The 21,276-nt window shown below is 45.5% G+C and overlaps 1 protein-coding gene and 1 long non-coding RNA gene across 3 annotated transcripts in view; one reads left to right on the top strand and one right to left on the bottom strand.

The window, feature by feature from the left end:
* The window catches only part of LOC114110441 (NPC intracellular cholesterol transporter 1-like), a 45,925-nt gene that overhangs the window by 12,396 nt on the left and 12,253 nt on the right, over positions 1-21,276 (bottom strand). For both annotated transcript variants that reach the window (XR_009598147.1, XM_042239569.2), the window contains exons 4-14: positions 19,321-19,496; positions 16,514-16,681; positions 15,197-15,446; positions 13,394-13,467; positions 12,488-12,858; positions 11,058-11,284; positions 9,383-9,483; positions 7,049-7,151; positions 3,097-3,286; positions 2,378-2,560; positions 1,505-1,619 (exon numbers count right to left, since the gene is read on the bottom strand). Coding sequence is in view for 1 of the 2 variants with exons in the window: in XM_042239569.2 (XP_042095503.1) it covers positions 1,505-1,619; positions 2,378-2,560; positions 3,097-3,286; positions 7,049-7,151; positions 9,383-9,483; positions 11,058-11,284; positions 12,488-12,858; positions 13,394-13,467; positions 15,197-15,446; positions 16,514-16,681; positions 19,321-19,496 (1,958 nt within the window). In the remaining variant the exon portion in view is untranslated. The remainder of the gene's footprint in view (positions 1-1,504; positions 1,620-2,377; positions 2,561-3,096; positions 3,287-7,048; positions 7,152-9,382; positions 9,484-11,057; positions 11,285-12,487; positions 12,859-13,393; positions 13,468-15,196; positions 15,447-16,513; positions 16,682-19,320; positions 19,497-21,276) is intronic.
* On the top strand, positions 9,528-11,323 carry LOC121817761 (uncharacterized). The gene is made up of 2 exons (XR_006057817.1): positions 9,528-9,902; positions 10,064-11,323. It is a non-coding gene; the product is annotated as an uncharacterized LOC121817761 (long non-coding RNA).

Raw genomic sequence — 21,276 nt, 5'->3', positions numbered from 1 at the left:
AATGGAAATTCAACCCTAATTCTACTGATCACAATTCTAGGGCCCCATCTCTGTAATGTAACACGCTCTCTGAGCAAACGTACACACATCAGCACCTGAGAACCATTCATTGCTTATGGGATCTGTTGAGATTCAGTCCACAGGAGGGATGGTATTTCAGTCTCTAGGTTAAGTTACAATCAGATGAGGCTGCTGCCTGTAAGCATCCTCTAGACTACTAAGACTCAGAAACTGAACAATGCCCGCTCATGGGCCACATGTATATCAACCCATTTTGTGTGTACGCTGTGTGTACGCTCAGCTGCTCAGTCATGTCCAGCTCTTTGCAACCTCATGGACTGCAGCCCGCCAGGCTCCTCTGTCTGTGGGATTCTCCAGGTAAGAATACCGGAGTGGGCTGCCATTTCCAATTCCAATATCAGAATTTTAAAACATTAAAAAAAATAAGGAGCCAATACTTCCCACTGAAGTCACAGTGTCACTTGAGTGGGAAAAACAAAACAAAACTCTAGATTCACAATGTTGCTTGAGAAGAAAACTGAACCTGGCTCTTATAAATGGGAGCCATGGGGTCCCCCACACCCCCAACCCCTCCTGTTCTCACAAAGTCACTCCAACCTTAAAGCCCAGGGTCAGCTGCTGTCACCAACACACTTGGCTGGTTTTCTTATCATAGAAAGAAAGGAAGTAACTTTTTGGCACCCGTATCTATCAGGAGCCACAGAGCCATGGGCCCCACGTGCGCTGCTTCATGGAAGTGGAGGAGGACGTGCGTACTGGTGCAGGAGTCTGAAGACCATGCGTGTACCGTCCCTCCCGCGGCCCTTTGTAAGGCGTCTTGAGGCCCCTGGAGACTTTTCCACTTGTGACCACAGACCGTGTGTCTTTCCTGGACTTACGGGGCAATCCTAGCCGGTGTCCTGTGCAGAGGACACGGCCAGTGTTCTCTTACTACACACCAGACATGGGGCAAGGAGGGGCCTACTGGATTTCTCCACGTGAAAGAAGACAGGAACGCTGGGTTGTGTTCCAGCTCGTGGCTCCTTGTACAGAAGGAAGATTCGAGACCCTCTGCTCAGTCACAAGGGTGCTTCCCGGTGAACTGAGTGTGCCGAGGAGGAAGACCGCCCTCAGGAACAGGGGTACACACCTCGAGGGCTAATGCCTGTGACTGTGGAGTTGCTGCTGGGGGCACTGTGCTGGGAGGACTCGTGGCTGTGCAAGGCTGCTATTTTCAAATCCCAGCACTCACCAGTGCTGCTCAAAAGGGGAAGGGGCAGGAGCTCTAGGTATCTCAACCAACCACATCAACACCACCCCAAAGCAACACGAAAGAAGACGCTTGCTAATGGTGCCCAAGTTACTGCCACCGATCCTCTTCGTGGTCCACTCTGATACTTTAGAAATACAGAATAAAGCTTAACAAAGGAAGAACACAGAGGGGCATTCTGATACACACAGGCTCAGCACATTGCAGAGCTGGCCGAATTCCAGGAGTAATTACCTAAGAAAAACGCTACCGTCTCGGCAAAGGATGAGAGGAACATGCTGGGAGCCACTTCTCCCAGGACGCGGCCCACCTGTTGGTCCAGGGTTTCCCCTTGAAGACGTTCATCTCTCTACAAAGTAAAAAAAAGTGAAACATGCAACATTCACATTTCTCAATTACAATGCCACCTCTTTGCTTCTTGGCTGCCTTGTGTTAGCTTGATGGGAAAGAACAATGACTGGCAGCATCTACTTGTTTATAAACCTTATACAATAAAGAGGTGCAGACCCCAAACTTTTCATGTTGATTCATTCAGGGTATTTCTGAAGCCCGGAGCCAAGGGGACAGGTGAGGCTAAAGGAAGGGTTGAATCAGGTTTCAGGAAAATACACGCAACATAGGCTGCAAGTGGCTGAACCTTTAAATAACACTCTTAGGTGCCACTGGGCCTCTGCCCAGGTGAGGCCTGCAGGACAAGGGACCCTGGAAGAACCAACAGACTGACAGCATCTTCTACATCAGGGTCCTATGTTGACCTTTGGCCTTTTAATAGCACTTTTTCAAGTCCTTCCTTCTTCTATACTATGTGGAATCATTTTAATAGTGGCTCTGCCCAAAATATTTTCCACAAGTGTATTATCACTTTTTGCATGCATGCTGTATGTATTTAGAACCAAATTCTCACTTTGTATCTATGCCACCAAGCAAAGAGAAGGGTCTTATACTTCTTGGTCTCAAAGGGTCCAGAACAAGCACCAATACGCAAGCACTCAGAGGCATGGTAATGAAGCCTCCACGTGTCATGCTCACAGGTACCCTGCGTCGAGCCAGCATGCGTGCACGTGGAGCCTGGCACCTGGTCAGATGCTGTGAGGCTCTGAGACGTACCTGGTAGGTCTGGACCAGGATGAAGATGTTGTCCACCCCCACAGCCAGCACGAGGAATGGGATGACTTCGATCACAATGAGGGTCAGGGGGACCCCAATGTAGCTGAAGATGCCCAAGGAGCAGGCCACCGAGCTCAACACAATCAGGACCCCGGCAATGCCCAGGGAGATTTTCGAATCCACCTGGAGATACCACAAACACATGAATCAGCATTTATAGTGTTTTCTGTCCTGTTCCTAACAGGTCCTCACTTTCACCTTTTTACATGCTTAGTCCCCATCCAGATTTCAACGTACAGTTCAAGGTTTGAGAGAAGACATGAAAAGTTGTCTAGGTCTTCCCGAGCCACATATTTCAGGAGCATACATTCTTAGGTGATGGCAAATTAGGGGGAAAAAAATGAATTAGGGGAAGTAAATTTTAAGCTGAAGATAAACATTTGGAAATAAAGAAATCAAGGGCAGGAAGCAGAAAATGTGACAAACAGTTAAAACACTGACAACTTCCCGTTAGGACCCCATGATTCCACCGCAGGGGGAATGGTCAGGGAACGAAGACCCCAAATGCCACATGCTGAGTCGTATGGCCAAAAAATAAAAAAAGCACAGGATAATTTAAGGCAGTTTTGAACATAATGAACTATGACATCATGCTGTGTGCTGCCATTTCTAATACACACACACATACACGTACAGATATACACACACACCCCTCTTACCAGAAGCCTGCGACAGCTTTTGATATGCCCCAAGGCTATGGAAATATATAAAAACATGACGCCATAGCTGATCAGAACAGTGAAGATGTCACTGTTACTTTCACGGTTTAGTTCATCTTCAATGCTTCGTTCAGCCTTAAAAGAAATGGTCAGATTTGGATTCTCGTAGTTTTTCACAAAATTAATGAACCTAAAAGGGTAAGCAAAATTTTATACTGTTAGTTAAAAACTGAGTGACAGCTAAGTGAGGAACTTCTTCCTAACTTTTACGACATAAAAGCCACACTTAACCCTTCTCCCTCATGAGGACTTTCTCTACTCACCAGAGGACAAAGTTCCAGATATGCTGAGTTTTCTACCATTTAAAACAAGTTGGGACCAAGTTTAAAAACTGCTTCATAGTCTCATTTCATTTTTTACTAAAAATGATTTCTAAGTGCAGTGTGTTATAATATAGATATATGCTCATGGAACAAAAATTTTAAAAATCGATCTCAGAGTCAATGCAATCCCTATCCGTATCCTAGCTGACTTCTGTATAGAAAGACAAACAGACTCTAAAATCCTTATGGAATTGCAAGGGGCCTAGAACAGCCAAAATGTTCTTCAAGAAAAACAAAGTGGGAGAATTCACGCTCCGTATTGCATACTTACTACCAACCAACAGTAATCAAGACAGACAGTCTGGTTACCAGCATAAGGACAGGCATACAGGACAAAGGATCAGAGCTAAGAGTCCAGAAATATGCCAAGTATTTTCACCTAATTTTCAATAAAGGTGGCAAGACTATCAATGGGGGAAAGAATAATCTTTTCAACAAATGGTGTGGGACAACTGGACAGCCATATGCAAATGAATGCAGTTGAGCCCTTACCTCATATCATAGACAAAGAACTCAATGGATCAAAGACCTATATGTAAGAGCTAAAACCATATGACTGTCAGGTGAATACATAGGTGTAAACGTCCAGGTCCCTGGGTTATAAAACGGTTTCTTAGCTATGACCCCAAAAGTATGAGTAATAAAAGACAAGACAGATGAATTGGACTTTATCAAAATTAAAAACTTTTAGGGTTCAGAAGACACCATTCAGAAAGCAAAAACACAGACCAGAGAAAAGGAGAAGATATTTGGAAGTCATAGATCTGATAAAGGATTTACAGAATATATAAGAATTCTTTTAATTTGATAATAAAAACATAAACAACCCAGTCAAAAAATGGGCAAAGGATACGAATAAACATTTCTCCAAGAAAGTTAATATAAATGGGCAACCGGTGCATGAAGAGGTATTCGAATTCCTTAGTCACCAGGGAAATGCAAATCAAAACTGCAATGAGGGCATTGCCTGGTGGTCCTGTGCTGAGGACTTTGTGCTTTCACAGCCAGGCCCAGGTTCAAGCCCTGGTTGGGGAACAAAGATCCCATAAGCTGCACAGTGTGGACAGGAAAAAAAAAAAAAAAAAAAAACAACTGCAATGAGATATCAGTTTATACCCACTGGGATAGCTAGAATCAAAAAAGTCAAATAACAACAAGTGCTGGCAAGGGGTGGAAAATGTGAATGCTCGCTACAGGCTGGTGGGAATGTAGAATGGTGCAGTCACTTGGTTTTTTGGCTTCACTGCACAGCATGGGGGATCTTAGTTCCCTAACCCATGGGAGGGCAGTCTAAATCACTGGACCACAAGGGAAGATCCACTGGGGCAGTCAGTTTGGAAAGAGTCTGGCAGCTCCTCAGGGTTACCATATGACCAAGCAAGTCTACTCCTAGAAGTACACGAACCAAGAGAAAGGAAAACACATTCACACAAAGAGAGAAATGGAGGCATGTTCACACAAAAACTTGCATGTGAAAGCTTATAGCACTATTCCTAATGGTTAAAGGTGGTGGTAAAGAATCTGCCTGCAATGCAGGGAGACCCAGGTTCAAACCCTGGGTCAGGAAGATCCCCTAGAGAAGGGAATGGCTACCCACTCCACTGGAGAATTGACCTGGAGGATCTCATGGACAGAGGAGCCTGGCAGGCTGCAGTCCATGGGGTCACAAAGATCAGACACAACTGAGTAACTTTCCGAGAAATAATGCACATGTTCATCAGCTGATGAGTGGATAAACAAAATGTGATCTATCTATAGGACAGAATGATCTTCTGCCAAAAAAAAGGATAAGTAATGGCACATGCTACAACTTCGATGAACCTTGAAAACATTATTCTAAGTGAACGAAGCCAGATTAGAAGGCCTTCATATGTAATTCTATCCATAGAGACATCTGGAACAGGAGAATTGATGGAGACAGAAAGCAGACCGAGGGTTATGTAGGGCCAGGTGTTAGTAGGGAAATTGCTACAGGAGATGGGATTTCTGTCTGTGGTAAAGAAAATGCTCTAAAATTGACTATAGTGATGTCTGCACACATCAGTGAAAATACTAAAAGCTACTCAACTGTACACTTCAAATGGGTAAATTGTATGGTATACGAATATCCCAACAAAGCTGTTCAGTGTCCCATTCTCCTGGGCCCCCTGACCCTACCTCAGAGGTTACATCACAGCTAACCGGTTCCTGGGTCACTTACTTGATATACTTTCTAGGCGTGGACAGCATGTATGACATATATTTGCTCAAATATGCTGACCACAATTTTTATTTAACAGTTGGTTCCAAATAGGAAAAGGAGTAGGTCAAGGCTGTATATTGTCACCCTGCTTATTTAACTTTTATGCAGAGTACATCATGAGAAACACTGGACTGGAAGAAACACAAGCTGGAATCAAGATTGCCGGGAGAAATATCAATAACCTCAGACATGCAGATGACACCACCTTTATGGCAGAAAGTGAAGAGAGCTAAAAAGCCTCTTGATGAAAGTGAAAGAGGAGAGCGAAAAAGTTGGCTTAAAGCTCAACATTCAGAAAACGAACATCATGGAATCCGGTCCCATCATTTCATGCCAAACAGATGGGGAAACAGTGGAAACAGTGTCAGACTTTACTGTTTTGGGCTGCAGAATCACTGCAGATGGTGACTGCAGCCATGAAATTAAAAGACGCTTACTCCTTGGAAGAAAAGTTATGACCAACCTAGATAGCATATTCAAAAGCAGAGACATTACTTTGCTGACTAAGGTCCCTCTAGTCGAGGCTACAGTTTTCCTGTGGTCATGTATGGATGTGAGAGTTGGACTGTGAAGAAGGCTGAGCGCCGAAGAATTGATGCTTTTGAACTATGGTGTTGGAGAAGACTCTTGAGAGTCCCTTGGACTGCAAGGAGATCCAACCAGTCCATTCTGAAGGAGATCAGCCCTGGGATTTCTTTGGAAGGAATGATGCTAAAGCTGAAGCTCCAGTACATTGGCCACCTCATGAGAAGAGATGACTCATTGGAAAAAAACTCTGATGCTGGGAGGGATTGGGGGCAGGAGGAGAAGGGGATGACCGAGGATGAGATGGCTGGATGGCATCACGGACTCGATGGACCTGAGTCTGAGTGAACTCCGGGAGATGGTGATGGACAGGGAGGCCTGGCGTGCTGCGATTCATGGGGTCGCAAAGAGTCGGACACGACTGAGCGACTGAACTGAACTAAACCATATGTTAATACTTACCTCATTATCTTTAATAATGGCATAACATTCTACTACACTTCTCCTTACTAATACACATTTAGCTTACTCCCAGGTTTCGCTGTTAGAAAATAACACAAGGAGCATTCTGCATAGATACCTGTGCATTCCTGTTGCAGGACTATGTATTTAAAGAATGTTTACAAGTAAAATTTATTTATAGATTTTTGTTTTCACAGCATCACTAGAACCAAGTGAAAAAAATGGCATGACTTAGATCTGATGTTGCTTAATTTAGTTGAATGTCATATCAATGCTTTCCGCTAGCGTCTACCTCCCTGTGAGAAGAGCAGCTGGTTTCCCGACCCTGTGAGCAACTCACTCTCTTTCCCAGGCCTGGGCCCTCTGGAGCTTCTCTGTATCGTTATAGTAATTATTGACAGGAAAAGTGATCACAAGGGCTGTGGCATTATTGTAGTTTTGATCTAGAAAGGAAAAAGGTGACATCAAAAGGCAGATTACAAGTGTGCAGAAAACCAGATCAATACGAGGGGGGCGGAAATCACAAGCTAGCTAGGTGCCCGGATTCTCACGGGGCTGAAGCTTAAACACGCCTGAGCTCGTGGAACAAATGGGAGGTCACTTGACGTGGCACTTGTGTAGTTCAGCTAGGGAGAAAAGGGGACTCTCGAGCAAACATAGACGCACTTGTCATTCCATCATCATGACTACCCAGCACGTGCTGGGTGACAATTTCAAACAAAGCAGAAAGGTGTTCGGGGGAAAGTCTCTCCTCCCTCCGTTCCCATCTGTGCCTTAGCTCTCCTCCTCACACCATGACGGCTGCGGCCCCTACCAGCCGCAGTCCACGTGCACACGCACGGGCTTCCCCTTGTCTTCCTGTTCACACAAATAGTAACACACCCTTCTGCAAATGCTGCCTTTAAATTCATATCCTGAGAATGCTGCTTTAATAGACACCGCACTTCCTTATTCTTGTTTCTGCTTATGATGTTTTCTAGTACAGTTTAACTCCATCTCCAGTTGATGAATAGCTTTGCAAGTTCGGTTTGTTTTTCTTATAAGTAGAATTACTACAAAAACTAACCTGATATTTCTAACACATAAAATCTATATTTGTAGGATCAAATCTTACAAGTACTCAGAATCCAAAAGAAAAAGAGTACATTTTAAATTTGGATGGATCTCCCAAACTGCCCTCCAAAAATGCCATCCTGTTTTTCATTACTTTATTCAACAGAGTATTTGCTGAGACCTACTGTGTGCCCGTGTTGTTTTAGGGACTGTGGATACATTAATGAGCAACAGAGGTTAAAAACCTCAACTTTCCTAGCGCTTATATTCTAGAACCATCTACACTACTGCCAAAATGCAGTTTGCCCAAGCAGGGTTTCATGCACACAAAGTTTTGTCAAATTCTCAGATCTTTGCTTTACCATCTGAGCCACCACGGAAGATCATCAGTCTCTAAAGACTGCCTGCAACGCAAGAAACCAGGTTCGAGCCCTGAGTTGGGAAGATCCCCTGGAGGAGAAAATGGCAACACACTCCAGCATTCTTGCCTGGGAAAACCCATTGACAGAGGAGCCTGGCAGGCTACAACAGACCATGGGGTTTCAAAGAGCTGGACACCACTGAGTGACTAACGCTTTGACTTTAGATCACTGCTAATCTGTTTGTTATGCAAAAGTCTGAAGTGAGAGGTGTTTCACTAGCTTGAGTAAGGTTCAGCATTTTCTCCATAAAATTAAAAGCCCTTTGTACTTCTCTTATTAACATGCACACAGCTCTGCCCACTTCTTTTGGGGGGCTGACCTTGTCTTTTTTCCTCAAGAGCTCTCTATGTATTAAGGAAACACTGTTATGTATACTAACTTTTTCCTGCTCCAGTTGGCTATTTGTTCAGTTTCTTAAAATTTTATGTTTCTTCTCTACACAGGAACTTTAAATTCTCACACAGTCAAACTCATCAGGGTTTCCTTTTGTGGCTTTGCATTGTGTGTCCTGCTTAGAAATACCTTCTCCATCTAAAAATTACTTTATAGCTCATAATCTCTCCCTTCCCACCGGATGAGAAGAATATCTGGCCTCTTCAACCGGCTGGAGAAAAACCTGTTGAGCTGCTTATAATTAGGCTTCAGACGCCAAAGCTACCACGTGAGTTATTACCCCATCTACCTGGAGTAATCTGAGCAAAGCCCTACTGCTCCTCCCACTGGAATTGTCTGACTCCTTAACCAGCTGATTTAGAAGGAAAAAAAAAATCTCTTTTCTTTCCCTCTATATCTCACATGTCTCTCCTCCATTACTGATGTTCTTAACCCGAGATCCATGGACTCACTGGGGGCTCTCTGGATGAGTTTCAAGGGTCCCATGAACTTGAGACTGAGCAACATATTATGTGGATGTTGAGACCAAGTAACATATTATGTGGATGTTAACAGTGACGTTGTTCTGGGAAAATGTCCTTAGCTGTTGACAGCTTCCTGGAAAGTAACCTAAAAATGGCTTAAACCACTTCTTCCAAATGCACAATAAAACCGAAAGCCAAAGGACATATGATATTTGGGATGCAGTATACTGGGTAATTAATGAGTGTCTGACTGATGACATCCTCATAATTACCACCTGACTGTTAATGACAGAACCAAGACTGCTTTATCCAGTAAGGAGAGTAAAAGCTTCTCTCACTTACCATCATAGCCTCCAAGCACAAGCCATGGGAACACTGGGCCACCAAACGTCCCCAGGCAAGGATCGTGGAGCAAACTGGTGTCATTCAGGGAAGCAGGAGCCCTGCCAGGAATTCAGAGAACACATTCCAATTAGAACAACCTCAACACATCACAGAAACCCAGAAGTTTACACAACAGTCACGAGGCTGATTAAGAATGTGGGCCTGAGGTCCCCTTGGGTGAATGATACAGTTCAGTATTTGCTTTTGGAGCTCAGAGTCACTGAGAGAGAGGCAGGCAAATACAGTCAGATGTGGCTGACATCAGCTGGTGCCCAGAGGAGGAAGCTGCTAATATGAGGTGAAAGCTGTCACTATAAAGAGAACTTTAGGTACAGACCCGGTCTCTAAGGAGGAGGGGGAATTCACCTGCACAGGAGGAGGGGAAGGCTTCCAGGCACCATACCAGCAGGAAGAGAAGAAAAGAGCATGAGGAGAAAAGAGAACAGACAGTGGCCTGAGGGACCACAGGAAGGCCTGGGTCTGTGCATGGGGTACCCATGATGGGGGCCTCCCAAGGAGGGGGTGGGGCTGGGAAGGAAGAAGGAGGCAATGGAAGGAAGGGGTGAGCATCTTGACCAGCGGTTGGGGTTTTTATTCTGTTGGCACCTGGGAACAATCAAAGCACTTATTGCTTCACAGGCTCGTGTTTATAGAGGTGACCACCTGAAGACCGTAAACACAGCACAAGCGCCTGGAGTCAGCCACACTCCAGGAGCAAGAACAGACGGAACCTCAGGTCACTGAACGGGGCCAGAAGCCAGAGTACTTGGCTGTGGAGACGTGGTTAATTGAGCAGCATGTTCAAAGGTGACGGGGAGCGATTTCTCTGCTTCTGTAATGAACGAACAGCCAGAGCGGTTGTCTGAGTGGCTGAACAACTTTCTGTGGGCCAGGTCAGGCCAAGTGACAGGGCGTCCAGGGAGGGCAGAGAAGCGAGCGCTCCTCCTGCCACAGGGCAGGCCTAAAGGTCACCTCACAGGTCACCCCGCGCGGCTTCTCTGTGACGAACTCAAACCACACGCTGGCCTGTGCGGCCAGACAAGCCTCCGACGCGAAGCAACTTCAGTGTTCTCCCATCTAAACTGAACTGCAGTCCGGCCCTTACTCCTTGAGGGGACGCTGCGTGTTGTGAAATCAATTTATATTTGAAAGATAAGAAAAGGCATTAGAGGCTTCTGTCTTTGCACCAAGAAACCAGCTCAGAAATGCTTGGGGTGGTATGGCAGATGCAACTAGGTGTCATCCAGCTGGGAGGGAGTCAGGGGCTGGGAGGTACCTCGATGACACATGGTGAACACTCCACCTCAGGGCCTTTGCACCTGCTGCCCGTCTACTTGGAAAGCATTTACCCAACTCTCACAGGCTCCCTCTGTTCCCCTCCGCTGAGCAGGCTCTGCTGCACTTGGGAGTGGCACTTCCAGGCAAGCCCATCCTCGCCCGGCCTCCTTCTCCCTTCTCCCATGGCATCGCCTGGACCTGGCGCTGCCTTGACCCAGCATCAGGCCAAGTATCACTTTACCCTGAGGGTCCCGCTGTTTGCTCCCTGCTTGGGCTCTAGCAACTACAGCACTGTGTGGCCACAGCAGCTGTCACCTGCTGGAAGGATGGAGGAAGGACCACCCCCGCCACGTACCGGACGCAGTAGAGGAAGTGCGTGTGGTAATCCGCATACACGAAGAAGTCGTCCCCGACCTGATGGTCCAGCACGGAGTGGCTGTTCTGGAAGTAGTTCAGCACGCTGAGGACGGTGCAGTTCTGGTTGTATGGCGAGAGGGGCGCCACGCAGATGTCCCGCAGGGTCACCGTCTCGTGGTTGTAAGAAGCAGTGATGCTCTCGATGGCAGTTTGTAAGTCAAGGACCTGAAAGAGGATATTTTTAAATAAACAAACCCAGAGATACATCAGTTTTCCTTCAGATGCTGATTAACGCTAACTGGTCTGGGGCGGTGGCGGGAGGGGGGCAGTGGTTAGAAAATAAAAGAGTCTTTGGGGAAAATCCTTCCTGAGACAGGGGAGAAGACTGAGATAAATGAGGATGAAAATATTTTTAAGTTTACCATAATTTTGCTGAGGATCAGCAAACTGGGGCACTCAGAGAGAGGGGGAGGGGACACCATGACAGGCCATATCCCACAGAAGGACACACCAACACAGGCTCTCCCACCTGGAGCAACAGTGGCCTCGAAGGGGAGCCCAGGGACATCTGCTGGGTCTTCCTGACAGGCCCTCCCGTCCCCAACAACCACCACCTCGCTCCATACTATGCTTATTTACATATATTCTAGTAGAGAATACAAATACACTGCAGGAGGTAAATGACAACATGTGCACCTTTTGCAACAAACTGGGAGAAAGCAATGGTCACCAGGTGCAAAAGATTGTGTTAGACTCTTGGGAACATGCTGATGTTTTCTCAGCTATCAGACGTTCTGTAGGGCAAGAGCAACGTTGAGAGGAAAAAGTATGCAAATGTACAACTGTTCATTGAGAATTAAGTGGGAGGCAGTTAATTTACAGACAGCTCTCCAGGGCAAGTGTGGGAAGGGAGGATGGGCAGATTTAAAGGATTCCGTAGGAGCGTGGGGTGGATCTTATTCCAAACGCAGGCCAGGAGCCCACATTCAGGCAGTGACAAGGTCATTCCTGCAGTTGCTGGGGGGTGAGGGTCCGCAGTGATCCAGCAGCCCCTCCGAGGTCTCTAAGACAACACAAGAAGCTTTATCCCTTTGGGTCCTGGTGTATTACTTTTCAATTACTAGCAGAAAAAATTATTAAGTTCTGAAGGTGAATATATTAATAAATACATTCTGTTTCAATAGAGACATGCTCTTCTCAATTTCAAGCAAGACCTCCTGTATGAAATAAATACAAAAGTGGTCTACAGTAAATTTTTCATTAAGTTCAACACTGGCCACTTTTTTGAAAGTACGTGAAAAGTGTCTTATCATTAAGGTTTACTAGATAAACCATCACAGTCAGCCCGAAACCCACATCAAGTAATCTGGTTGAAAGCTGGCCTGGTGCTGGCTTCCCTGGAAGTGGCTTCTGCCAAGAGCTGATTACCTGGTGCAGAATGTCTATGGCGAGGGGAGGCCCGAAGGGCACGTCGGCTCCGGAGGGGTAGGGCTCGTATGCGTGCGGCGGGGTGTGGGGGGCCCGGATGATGAGCTGCTCGGTGCGGAAGAAGGGCCCGAAGTGCGTGTCGAAGTACTCCTTCTCCTGGCGGGCCCGGCTGCCGGGGGCCGACCAGAGGTCCACCGGGTCGGTTGTGACCCGGACGAACACCAGGCCTGAGGAACAGGCGGCGATGAAGGCCACGGAGAAGAACACGACACAGCCGGGGTGCCTCACACAGAAGGAGCCCCACCATTCGAAGAGCCGCCGCAGATGGGCCTCCAAGGCGGCACCCAGAGGGTCACAGCAGGTTGGCCCCCCTGGAAGAGCAGGAGAGGAAGGGAGAGGGAAGGTTAAGAGCCAAGCCATTCCTGAAAGTCGGAACAGGGAGAGTGTTAGCTACCACTGCATGTGGCGAGACTCACAGCCACACAGGGACACCCAGGGACGTGCATGAGACCATCCCCTGCCCTGCCCAGCTCTGCTGGAAAAGCGGCCCTGCTCACCGGCCCACAGTGACCACCAGCCCCTCCCCGAGAGAGACAGTACTCACACAGAAGCCTCGGAAAAGCCAAGTGCTCTGAGCATTCCAGCCAAAGCAGTTCCCTCCAACTGTTCCTGCCCTCTGCTCTCACCCCAGGCCAGGTTCACTCTACAGATATTATGAGCCAGGCAATTCCCATCTGCCACCCGTTTCCAGCTGTCAGTGCTGCAAACACAGGGACCCTGTCCCCATCAGTCGTGTCCACAGCACGGGCTCAGTGCTGCTCCCAGAAGAGGCGCGTCAACGGTAAAGAAACAAACACTCTCTTGCCAACGGTGCCAACCCTTTTCCTTAAGTACAAATGTGCCTACCTTTGTCACTGGCGTTTACACAGAAAGGTATATTGCCATCAATGGGGGTAAACTCAGAGATAAAATACCGTTTTCTGAAAGATAAAACCACGTAAGTCATGTTAGTGGACTTCAGCATCATGAGATTGTTCTTGACGGTCACACAACCCTATTAAAAGCTTACTTCCTCATCCTGTTTGCTTCCTTCCTAACTGGTGCCTTCCTTTCCCAAAGTTCCCTTGCTCCAGGTCTCTCTGCTCACTAGTCTCAGGGGAAATTTTAAGAAGGTATTAAGAAGATAATTTCACCTTGTAGCCCTCACTCAAATTTAAAAGTTTTAGGTTCTTTAAAAACACAGTGAACACTACATTCCAGGAACAATGAGCACATCTGGTGCCTAGATCTTGGTTTCTAAACACCCTTTTCCAGGGAAAGGAACCAGGGTTCCTTGCAGAAGAGGGTGCTTCTAGTGCTGGGGCAGGGAAAATACGGAAACATCCTGTGATTCCAGAAAAAAGAACAAGCTTGAGAAAGGTGAGGGCATGCTTAAAAAACACACAGGAGCCAGCAGAAGGTGCTGCCAGTGGTCAAAACTGGGAAGATCTCAGCAAAAATATAAATGATGATACGAAACAGAGATCACAGTTATTTTTTTTTAAGTGCGTTAGGTAAACATAACTAAATAAATATTAGGTAAGTAAGTAGGGGAGAAGGAATGAGAGAGTAAGTCCAGTCAGTAAATGGAGAAGGAACGAGGGAAACAAAATGTCACCATTAGGTAAAAACCTCAAGACTTGAGTGTTGAAGCCCCACGGATGGATGCTAAAATCAGTGGACGACAGTTTGAGGAGAAATGAGGTTATCATCACAGTCTCAACACAGCTCCCAAAAGGTGTTTATCAACTCCAAAGGAAGGAACAGTAGCTTCACAGTGGAAAAACCCAGCAGACACCTTCTAAACCAAATGATGTAGGCTAATATCACCAGTGATGACACATACTGGCATCAGAAGCTGTTGACATTATACACTGAGAAAGACACATCACGTCTGAGATGTTGTCAAACACCTCCACCTAATCATGAGAAAACATCAGGTAAAACCAAATTCGGGTATTATTATTGGGGTATTATTTTACAAAAGACCAGCACTCATCAAAAGTGTCAAGGTCATAAAAGAAAAGGAAAGATGAGCAACTGTCACGGATTGAAGGAGACAAATAAAACAAGAAGTCAATGTGACATGGGGTCCTGAAACAGAAAAAGGAAGAACCTTAGAGGAAAAACTGGTAAAACCTAAAAAAAACGGTGGTTTAACCAATAATGGTATACCATGTTATTTTCATGGTTTTGATTAAATTATATACTATGGGTGATGTGAGTGGTAACATTAGACAAAGCCAGTAGAGATATCAACTCTAACTATTTCTGCACCCTTTTAGTAAGTCTAAAATTATTTCAAAAGACAAAAGTTTTAAATGAATGTGTTGTCCTAAGTCAAGACGCAGGTATCTAAAAGGACTACGGTACCGCATTTAAAAGGATTTGCATCAGATTTGGCTCAGTAGACTTTCTGTTAAAAAATGGGTCTTTTAAATCACATGCCATTTTTGAATACACCAATGAAACTAACTTTAAACATCTCAACGTCTAAATAGGCTTTTGATGGTTGACTAGATGCAGGACATAAGCAAGTCCTGGAATTGTATTAATGCAGATGTTTGTTCTTACTCTCAGGAACCAAAGTCTACCAAGTGAAAGCTTAGAAATGCCACTGGGCTAAGTTTGCTCTTCTTGTCTGGGGGGATGGGAAACAAAACAGATTACCTGTAGCACCACACAGCAAAGAACGCTCCAAAAAACACGAGCAGGAAAGCCATGTAGGTGCTCCACATGATGACGTACATGGCGTCAAGACCCAGGATTCTCCAGGGAACGGGAGGGGGCGGGGGCTGGGGCTTGGGGCCGCAGACAGCCGAGCAGTCCTGGCAGCTGCACGGCCCCGTGACCTCGTCCACCGACTCGTCACAGCCCTTGGTGGCATTGTTCATGGGCTGCATCCCATGGGTCGGAAGATCTGTAGGAAGGAGTGTGTTAAGAATCTCCATTAAAAAAAGTTAATTACAAGGGGTGTACTAAATCATCACCCCACTCCAGTCCTCTTGCCTGGAAAATCCCACCGACGGAGGAGCCTGGTGGGCTGCAGTCCACGGGGTCGCTGAGGGTTGGACACAACTGAGCGACTTCCCTTTCACTTTTCACTTTCATGCATTGGAGAAGGAAATGGCAACCCACTCCAGTGTTCTTGCCTGGAGAATCCCAGGGACAGGGGAGCCTGGTGGGCTGCTGTCTATGGGGTCACACAGATTTGGACGCGACTGAAGTGACTTAGCAGTAGCAGCAGTAGTACTAAATCATATTTTAACCGAATGATAAGCACACTGAAAGAAGTCATGCAACCCGAAGAATAAGAAAGATCGGAGGTTCTAGGTGATCGAGTTATGCTTTGCTGTTTAGTCCTGCAAAATTTTAAGTTAACCTCAATAACTTTGGGCACAGGGCTGATCACCAACATTCACGTCCACCATATTTCAGTGTAAACTTTTAATCAAATGTTTATCTCCACTGAGGAGCTAGTTTAATACTAAGGCAAAGCTTCTGAAAAGGCTCCTTTTTTTTTTTTACCTTTTTTATTTTGTATTGGAATGTGGCCGATTAACAGTGTTACAGTTTCAGGTGAAAGACAAAGGGGCTCAGCCATACATACGCATGTCCCCATCTCCCTCAGACTCCCCTCCCCTCCCCTCCAGGCTGCCACGTGACGCTGACCAGAGCTGCCTGTGCTGTACAGCAGGTCCTGGTTGTTTATCCATTTTATTTTTTGAAAAGGCTCTTTTTTTTTTTTTAGCAAATGACTTATTCCTTCAAGTATGTATCAGCACCTGAAGGCAACTCTTCCTCTCTACCTGCTCATCCAGCCCCTGATAACCCAGAGGTTACCCCTCCAGCTACCTCTCGCTGGAGGAAACTCCAGGACCTACTGATCTGAATTCATCTTCTTATTGCACGTTAGGGTTCCCGGGCTTTAAAAAAACCATTAAGTACAATACACCAAACCTGGGGGGTGGGGGGTCTCGTCCCCACCTGAAAAGACAGGGGTGATGGTGAAGGGCGCCTGGCCATTGTCCTTGTTGAACATGTACTCGATCCAGTTGGTAGCGTTGCAGGCGCTGGCCTCACGCCCACACAGCAGCCCCAGGGCCTTCTCGTTGCTCGAGGGGGCCTCCACATCCCGGCAGGCGTTGTACATGGCTGGCGGGGTAGGAAGGGAGAAGGCTGAAACCGCGCTGCTGGAATTCACCAGGTGAGAGCTTACAGGGGGCCTCTCACGTGTGAATGTGGAAATCCAGACAGGGTTTCCCAGCAAGCAGGGGCTGGGACTCCGAATAGCAACCACTGAGGGAAGGAACGGAGGTCACCTCTGACACTGGCTCGTCACCCTGCATGCGACAGGCTAGGCCGGATTCCAAGCAACTTAAAATCAAAGGCAGGACAAGCCATGGCCATCCCAGTCCACAGGGCCCTGCAGAAGTGTCACCCCCGTGCAGGGAAGAGCACACTGAAGGCCAAGGAGGGAGAAGCAAGACCCTCAGGGCCTCTTCAGCCAGTGCAGCTCGTTCCAAGAAACTACCGCTGGTGAATGATGGAACCTCCAGGGTAAAAACCGGTTTCGGGATAGAATTCACCTGCGAATGAACTGAGCAACACTCTCTTCTGGAGCTTGATTTTAGTATGCATAAAGACACAGGAAATAGCAATGTCAATGACTTTCTGCACAGAAGAAAGCAGTAGTAATGGGTCTTACTTGTTTTTGTTGCTGTTTAGTTGCCAAGTCCTGTCTGACTCTGTGCTCCATGGACTGTAGTACACTAGGCTTCAATGGGTCTTATATTAACATTCAATTGCCAGTCCCTGCTAGTTAGAAACTTCCTAAAACCTTCTTCCCCTAACCTTTAGAGAGATACTTAGAAATTCATTGTGCTTTACCCTCACTCTTGAAAGGCAGGTTAGCTAGCGCGATAGTTTCTTTCAGAACTGTGATAACCCCACTGCTTTAGGGCCTCTAGCTTTGCTGGACAGAAAATCTCCAATTGTCATTCTTTTGAAGTGATTTCCACCTTTTCTCTACTTGCATTTAAGATTATCTATCATTCAGATTTTGTAGTTTTTAAAATGAGCTATATTAAGTTACAAATTCCTTTTTTAATACCTTTATTGAGATAACTCACATACAATTCACCAATTTAAAGTTACAACTTGATGCCTTTTAGCATATTCATAGATATGAGAAATCATCACCACAGTCAATTTTAAAACATCTTCATCACCTTAAGAAGGAAACCCAGAACCTTTAACTAATGCTCCCTTATCTCCCCATCCCCTTAAGCCCTAAGCAACTATTAATCTACTTCTGTGTCTGCAGATTTGCCTATTCTGGACATTTCATATAAATGAAATCATATATAGTCTTTTGTGACTGGCTTCTACCACTTAGCATGATGTTTTCAAGGTCTATCCATGTTGCAGCATGGATCCTTATTTTCTTTCTTTTTATGGTCAAATAACATTCCATCATATGGATATACCACATTTTGTTATCTATCTATGTAAGTATCAGTTGATGGATATCTGAGTTGTTTCATATAGCCGCCTTTTGGCTATTATGAACATATGTTTTCATTTCTCTTGTGAGTGGAATTGTTGGGTCATATGGGTAATTCCATGTTAAATGGCTTCACGAACTGCAAGACTGTTTTCCAAAGTGACCACTGTTTCACATTCCCACCAGCTGTATATGAAGGTTCCCATTTCTCCCCATACCTGCCAGAACTTGTCTTTTTATTTCAGCCACCCTACTGCCTGTCAAGTGGTACCTCATTGCAGTTTTGATTTGCATTTCCCTGATGGCTGACTTTAAGCATCTTTTCATAAACTTACTGACTATTTGTATAAATAACATCCTCGGAAAAATGTTTGCTCAGATTCTTTGCCCATTTTTAATTGGGTTATTTTCTTTTTGAGTTGTCAGAGGTCTTCATATATTCTGGACACAAGTCCTTCATTAAATACATGCTTTGCAAATATTTCTGCCTCTTTTTGATGGTGTCTGTCAAAGTGCAAGCTTTTTATTAAATTTTTTGGTTACATTTTTAATTGATCATTATAGTAACTGACTACAGTTGCTCTTATAGTCATCAACTTTGCTGAATTCTCATTCTCTCATTTTACTGTTTTGGGGCCCGATCTTTATTCAGCTGCATCTAGTCTATCTTTTAATCCACTTGCATGACTATTTCTCATTAACTGGATCTTCCAGTTGGTTCTGTTTCTAATCTGTTCATTCTCTTTCCCTAGGGTCCTACTCTTTCAGAACTCTTTCATTTCGGTCGTTTCCAACAAAAAAGACATGGTCTTTTTCAGACTGTTCTATGATCTTCAGTGGCTGGGATACCTTTCTCCTGTTTGTCACACCTGCTTACTTTCCCTTATGGTGACTGGTTTCTTCACAGGCAAAATCTCTCTGCCAACTAGGTCTCCCTTCCACCCATCTCTGCAGTCTTGCTATAACTCATGAAGTTATGCCATTTCATGTCCAACAGAACCAAAGTCCAAATGGTTCCTAAAATGGATAGAAATAAGCTTGCACAAACTAAAAATTTCCATGAGGGAACTTATAGTTAGGAAGGAGTTAAAGCAAATACTTTAAGGAGATCGTTTCTTAGGTTGTAGCTCAAGTCCCAGAAGACAAGCAAAGCAACAACTCACATTTCCACTGGCATTTCAGTGCTAACGGAACTGAGAACTGTCCTTTTTCACAGAGCTGACAGGACAACTTGATCCACTGTCCTGATATCAAATCTAAAAGAGGGATAATTTAAAAGTTTACTTACCATTGGCAAAACGCTCTCCAACATAGTACTGTAATTCTTTTACATTTGTTCTCGTCTCATTCGTAGTAGGATCAACATAATCTTCAGCCGCTGTAACATTCAGAAACTGACTTTGTCGAGGGCTACATGTCAGCTCACAAAACAGGTTCACTAGGTTATAAAAACAGGATGGACATCTAAAGAAAAAGGAGACTATTCTGAATGATCTCGTGGATAACAGGGCCAGCAAAAAGATGATTTAAAATACACAAAGACTATTTAAAATTTATTGTAAATTGGCAAATGGATTACCATAAGGACATATTAAACACAGAAATTCTAAACCTAAAACATCGTGTTAAAATAAAGACACGTCTTTAAAAACCACCCTAATTACTAACATTTGTGCTGCCCAGATGTAATTTCAAGAAACAAATGCTCTCTGAATCCTGCACTTTATAATTCGGTCATGTTTCCTGTATCTTGAAGCCAAAAGGACTTAGGACTACCATGGTGACATTCTGATTGAAAATAAAAAAGGGGGGAAATGAGATTTACACATTAGTGCTTTCATCTCGGAACCTACTGAAGGGCTCTCTTTCAAGCCCCAGATAACCTTAGGCCGTCTCTAAACTCAAGAGGACTCCCCATGATTAGAGAAGATGAAAGAACAGCAGCGGTGTTCTCCAGCTACATGCATTTCAGAAGCACCTGGTTTTCTTAAGAACCACAAGCTGTCCTCTGTTAAGCTTCTCATGTTGACCAGTTATGTGGCAGAAGCCCTCGGTCTTCCCCTTTAGTTCCCTGTTATCTGCAAAAGCTAGTCCTTCATCAGGCTTGCATTCTTGCAACACAACCAATCCAGACTGCCCCCCATTCTGCTCCCATCCAGATGACCACACATGACACAGAACAAGGATGGTCTGGTCTCGTGGGACGCTCCTGGCAGTCTGGTGGTTAAGACTCCTCACTTTCAACGTTAAGAGGCATGGGTTCTATCCCTGGTCAGGGAACTAAACTAAGATCCCACACGCTGCACGGCGTGGCCAAAAATAAAACAAAAGCCTCCAGTCTAGTGGAGGAGCAGACACACACACTGACTTGCTTTCAGGAGTCCCACACTTTACTGTTACAGACAGGAATGACAATTACACCACCTGAACAGAAATCACTCCTGGGGTCCACTGCTTCCTACCACTTTCCAGAAATTACAAACTTCTCTCCATGGTACTCCACTTAACTTCTACAGTCATCAGTTTGGACAGCTGCACGATATTCCATATTAGCATCTCATTGCTATTATAAATAAAGATTTGCTGCCTCTGATGACACAGGAAATACTTGGCTATCTTTTGATGTTGATGCCCATAATGCCTCACGTAGAGTAGATGCTAAATAAATGTATTTGGCTGAATGACAGCTTCAATCTGGCTCCAGCAAGAACCATGAGATTTCCTTCCATAAGATACACTGGCCTGATTAGAGTCTCAACTCTAATGCTCTAATCAGATCTATTACTACATTGTATGTTGTCCTCACAGAACATACAGAGGGATGGTGTTCCGCTCCACAATGCCAACTGGAAATCTGGCAAGAAACAAGGATGCCCACTGGAGGCCTGTCACCTGCAGTGAGACCTGCATAGAGAAGCACGTGGCCTTCTCTCCACCTGCATCGGGGGCTCACAACGTGCTGCTCGGAAGGCCACCACCAGCTCACTCTTCTCACATTTGAAAACTGCAGGGTAAGCTTGGAGAACATCTATTATGCGGCCCTTTTCACTGCCCCAGTCACAGAGAACACAGTGGACAGCAAACTAACTTTGACAAAACCAGCCGACTCTGCCAGATCAGGCTTGTGAACAGTCCCCAGAGGCAGGCTCCAATGAGGAAGAGAGAACCATGCACAAAACAGGGGAGGCAGGTGACTCAGGGGACTGTGTGGAGGAGGGTCTGGGGTCAGAGACCCGGGCAGGAT

Source organism: Ovis aries, chromosome 23 (genome assembly GCF_016772045.2).
Source record: "Ovis aries strain OAR_USU_Benz2616 breed Rambouillet chromosome 23, ARS-UI_Ramb_v3.0, whole genome shotgun sequence".
NCBI classification, from domain to species: domain Eukaryota; kingdom Metazoa; phylum Chordata; class Mammalia; order Artiodactyla; family Bovidae; genus Ovis; species Ovis aries.
The sequence above is the reverse complement of the archived record's forward strand: the minus strand, read 5'-3'. Positions and strand labels throughout refer to the sequence as shown.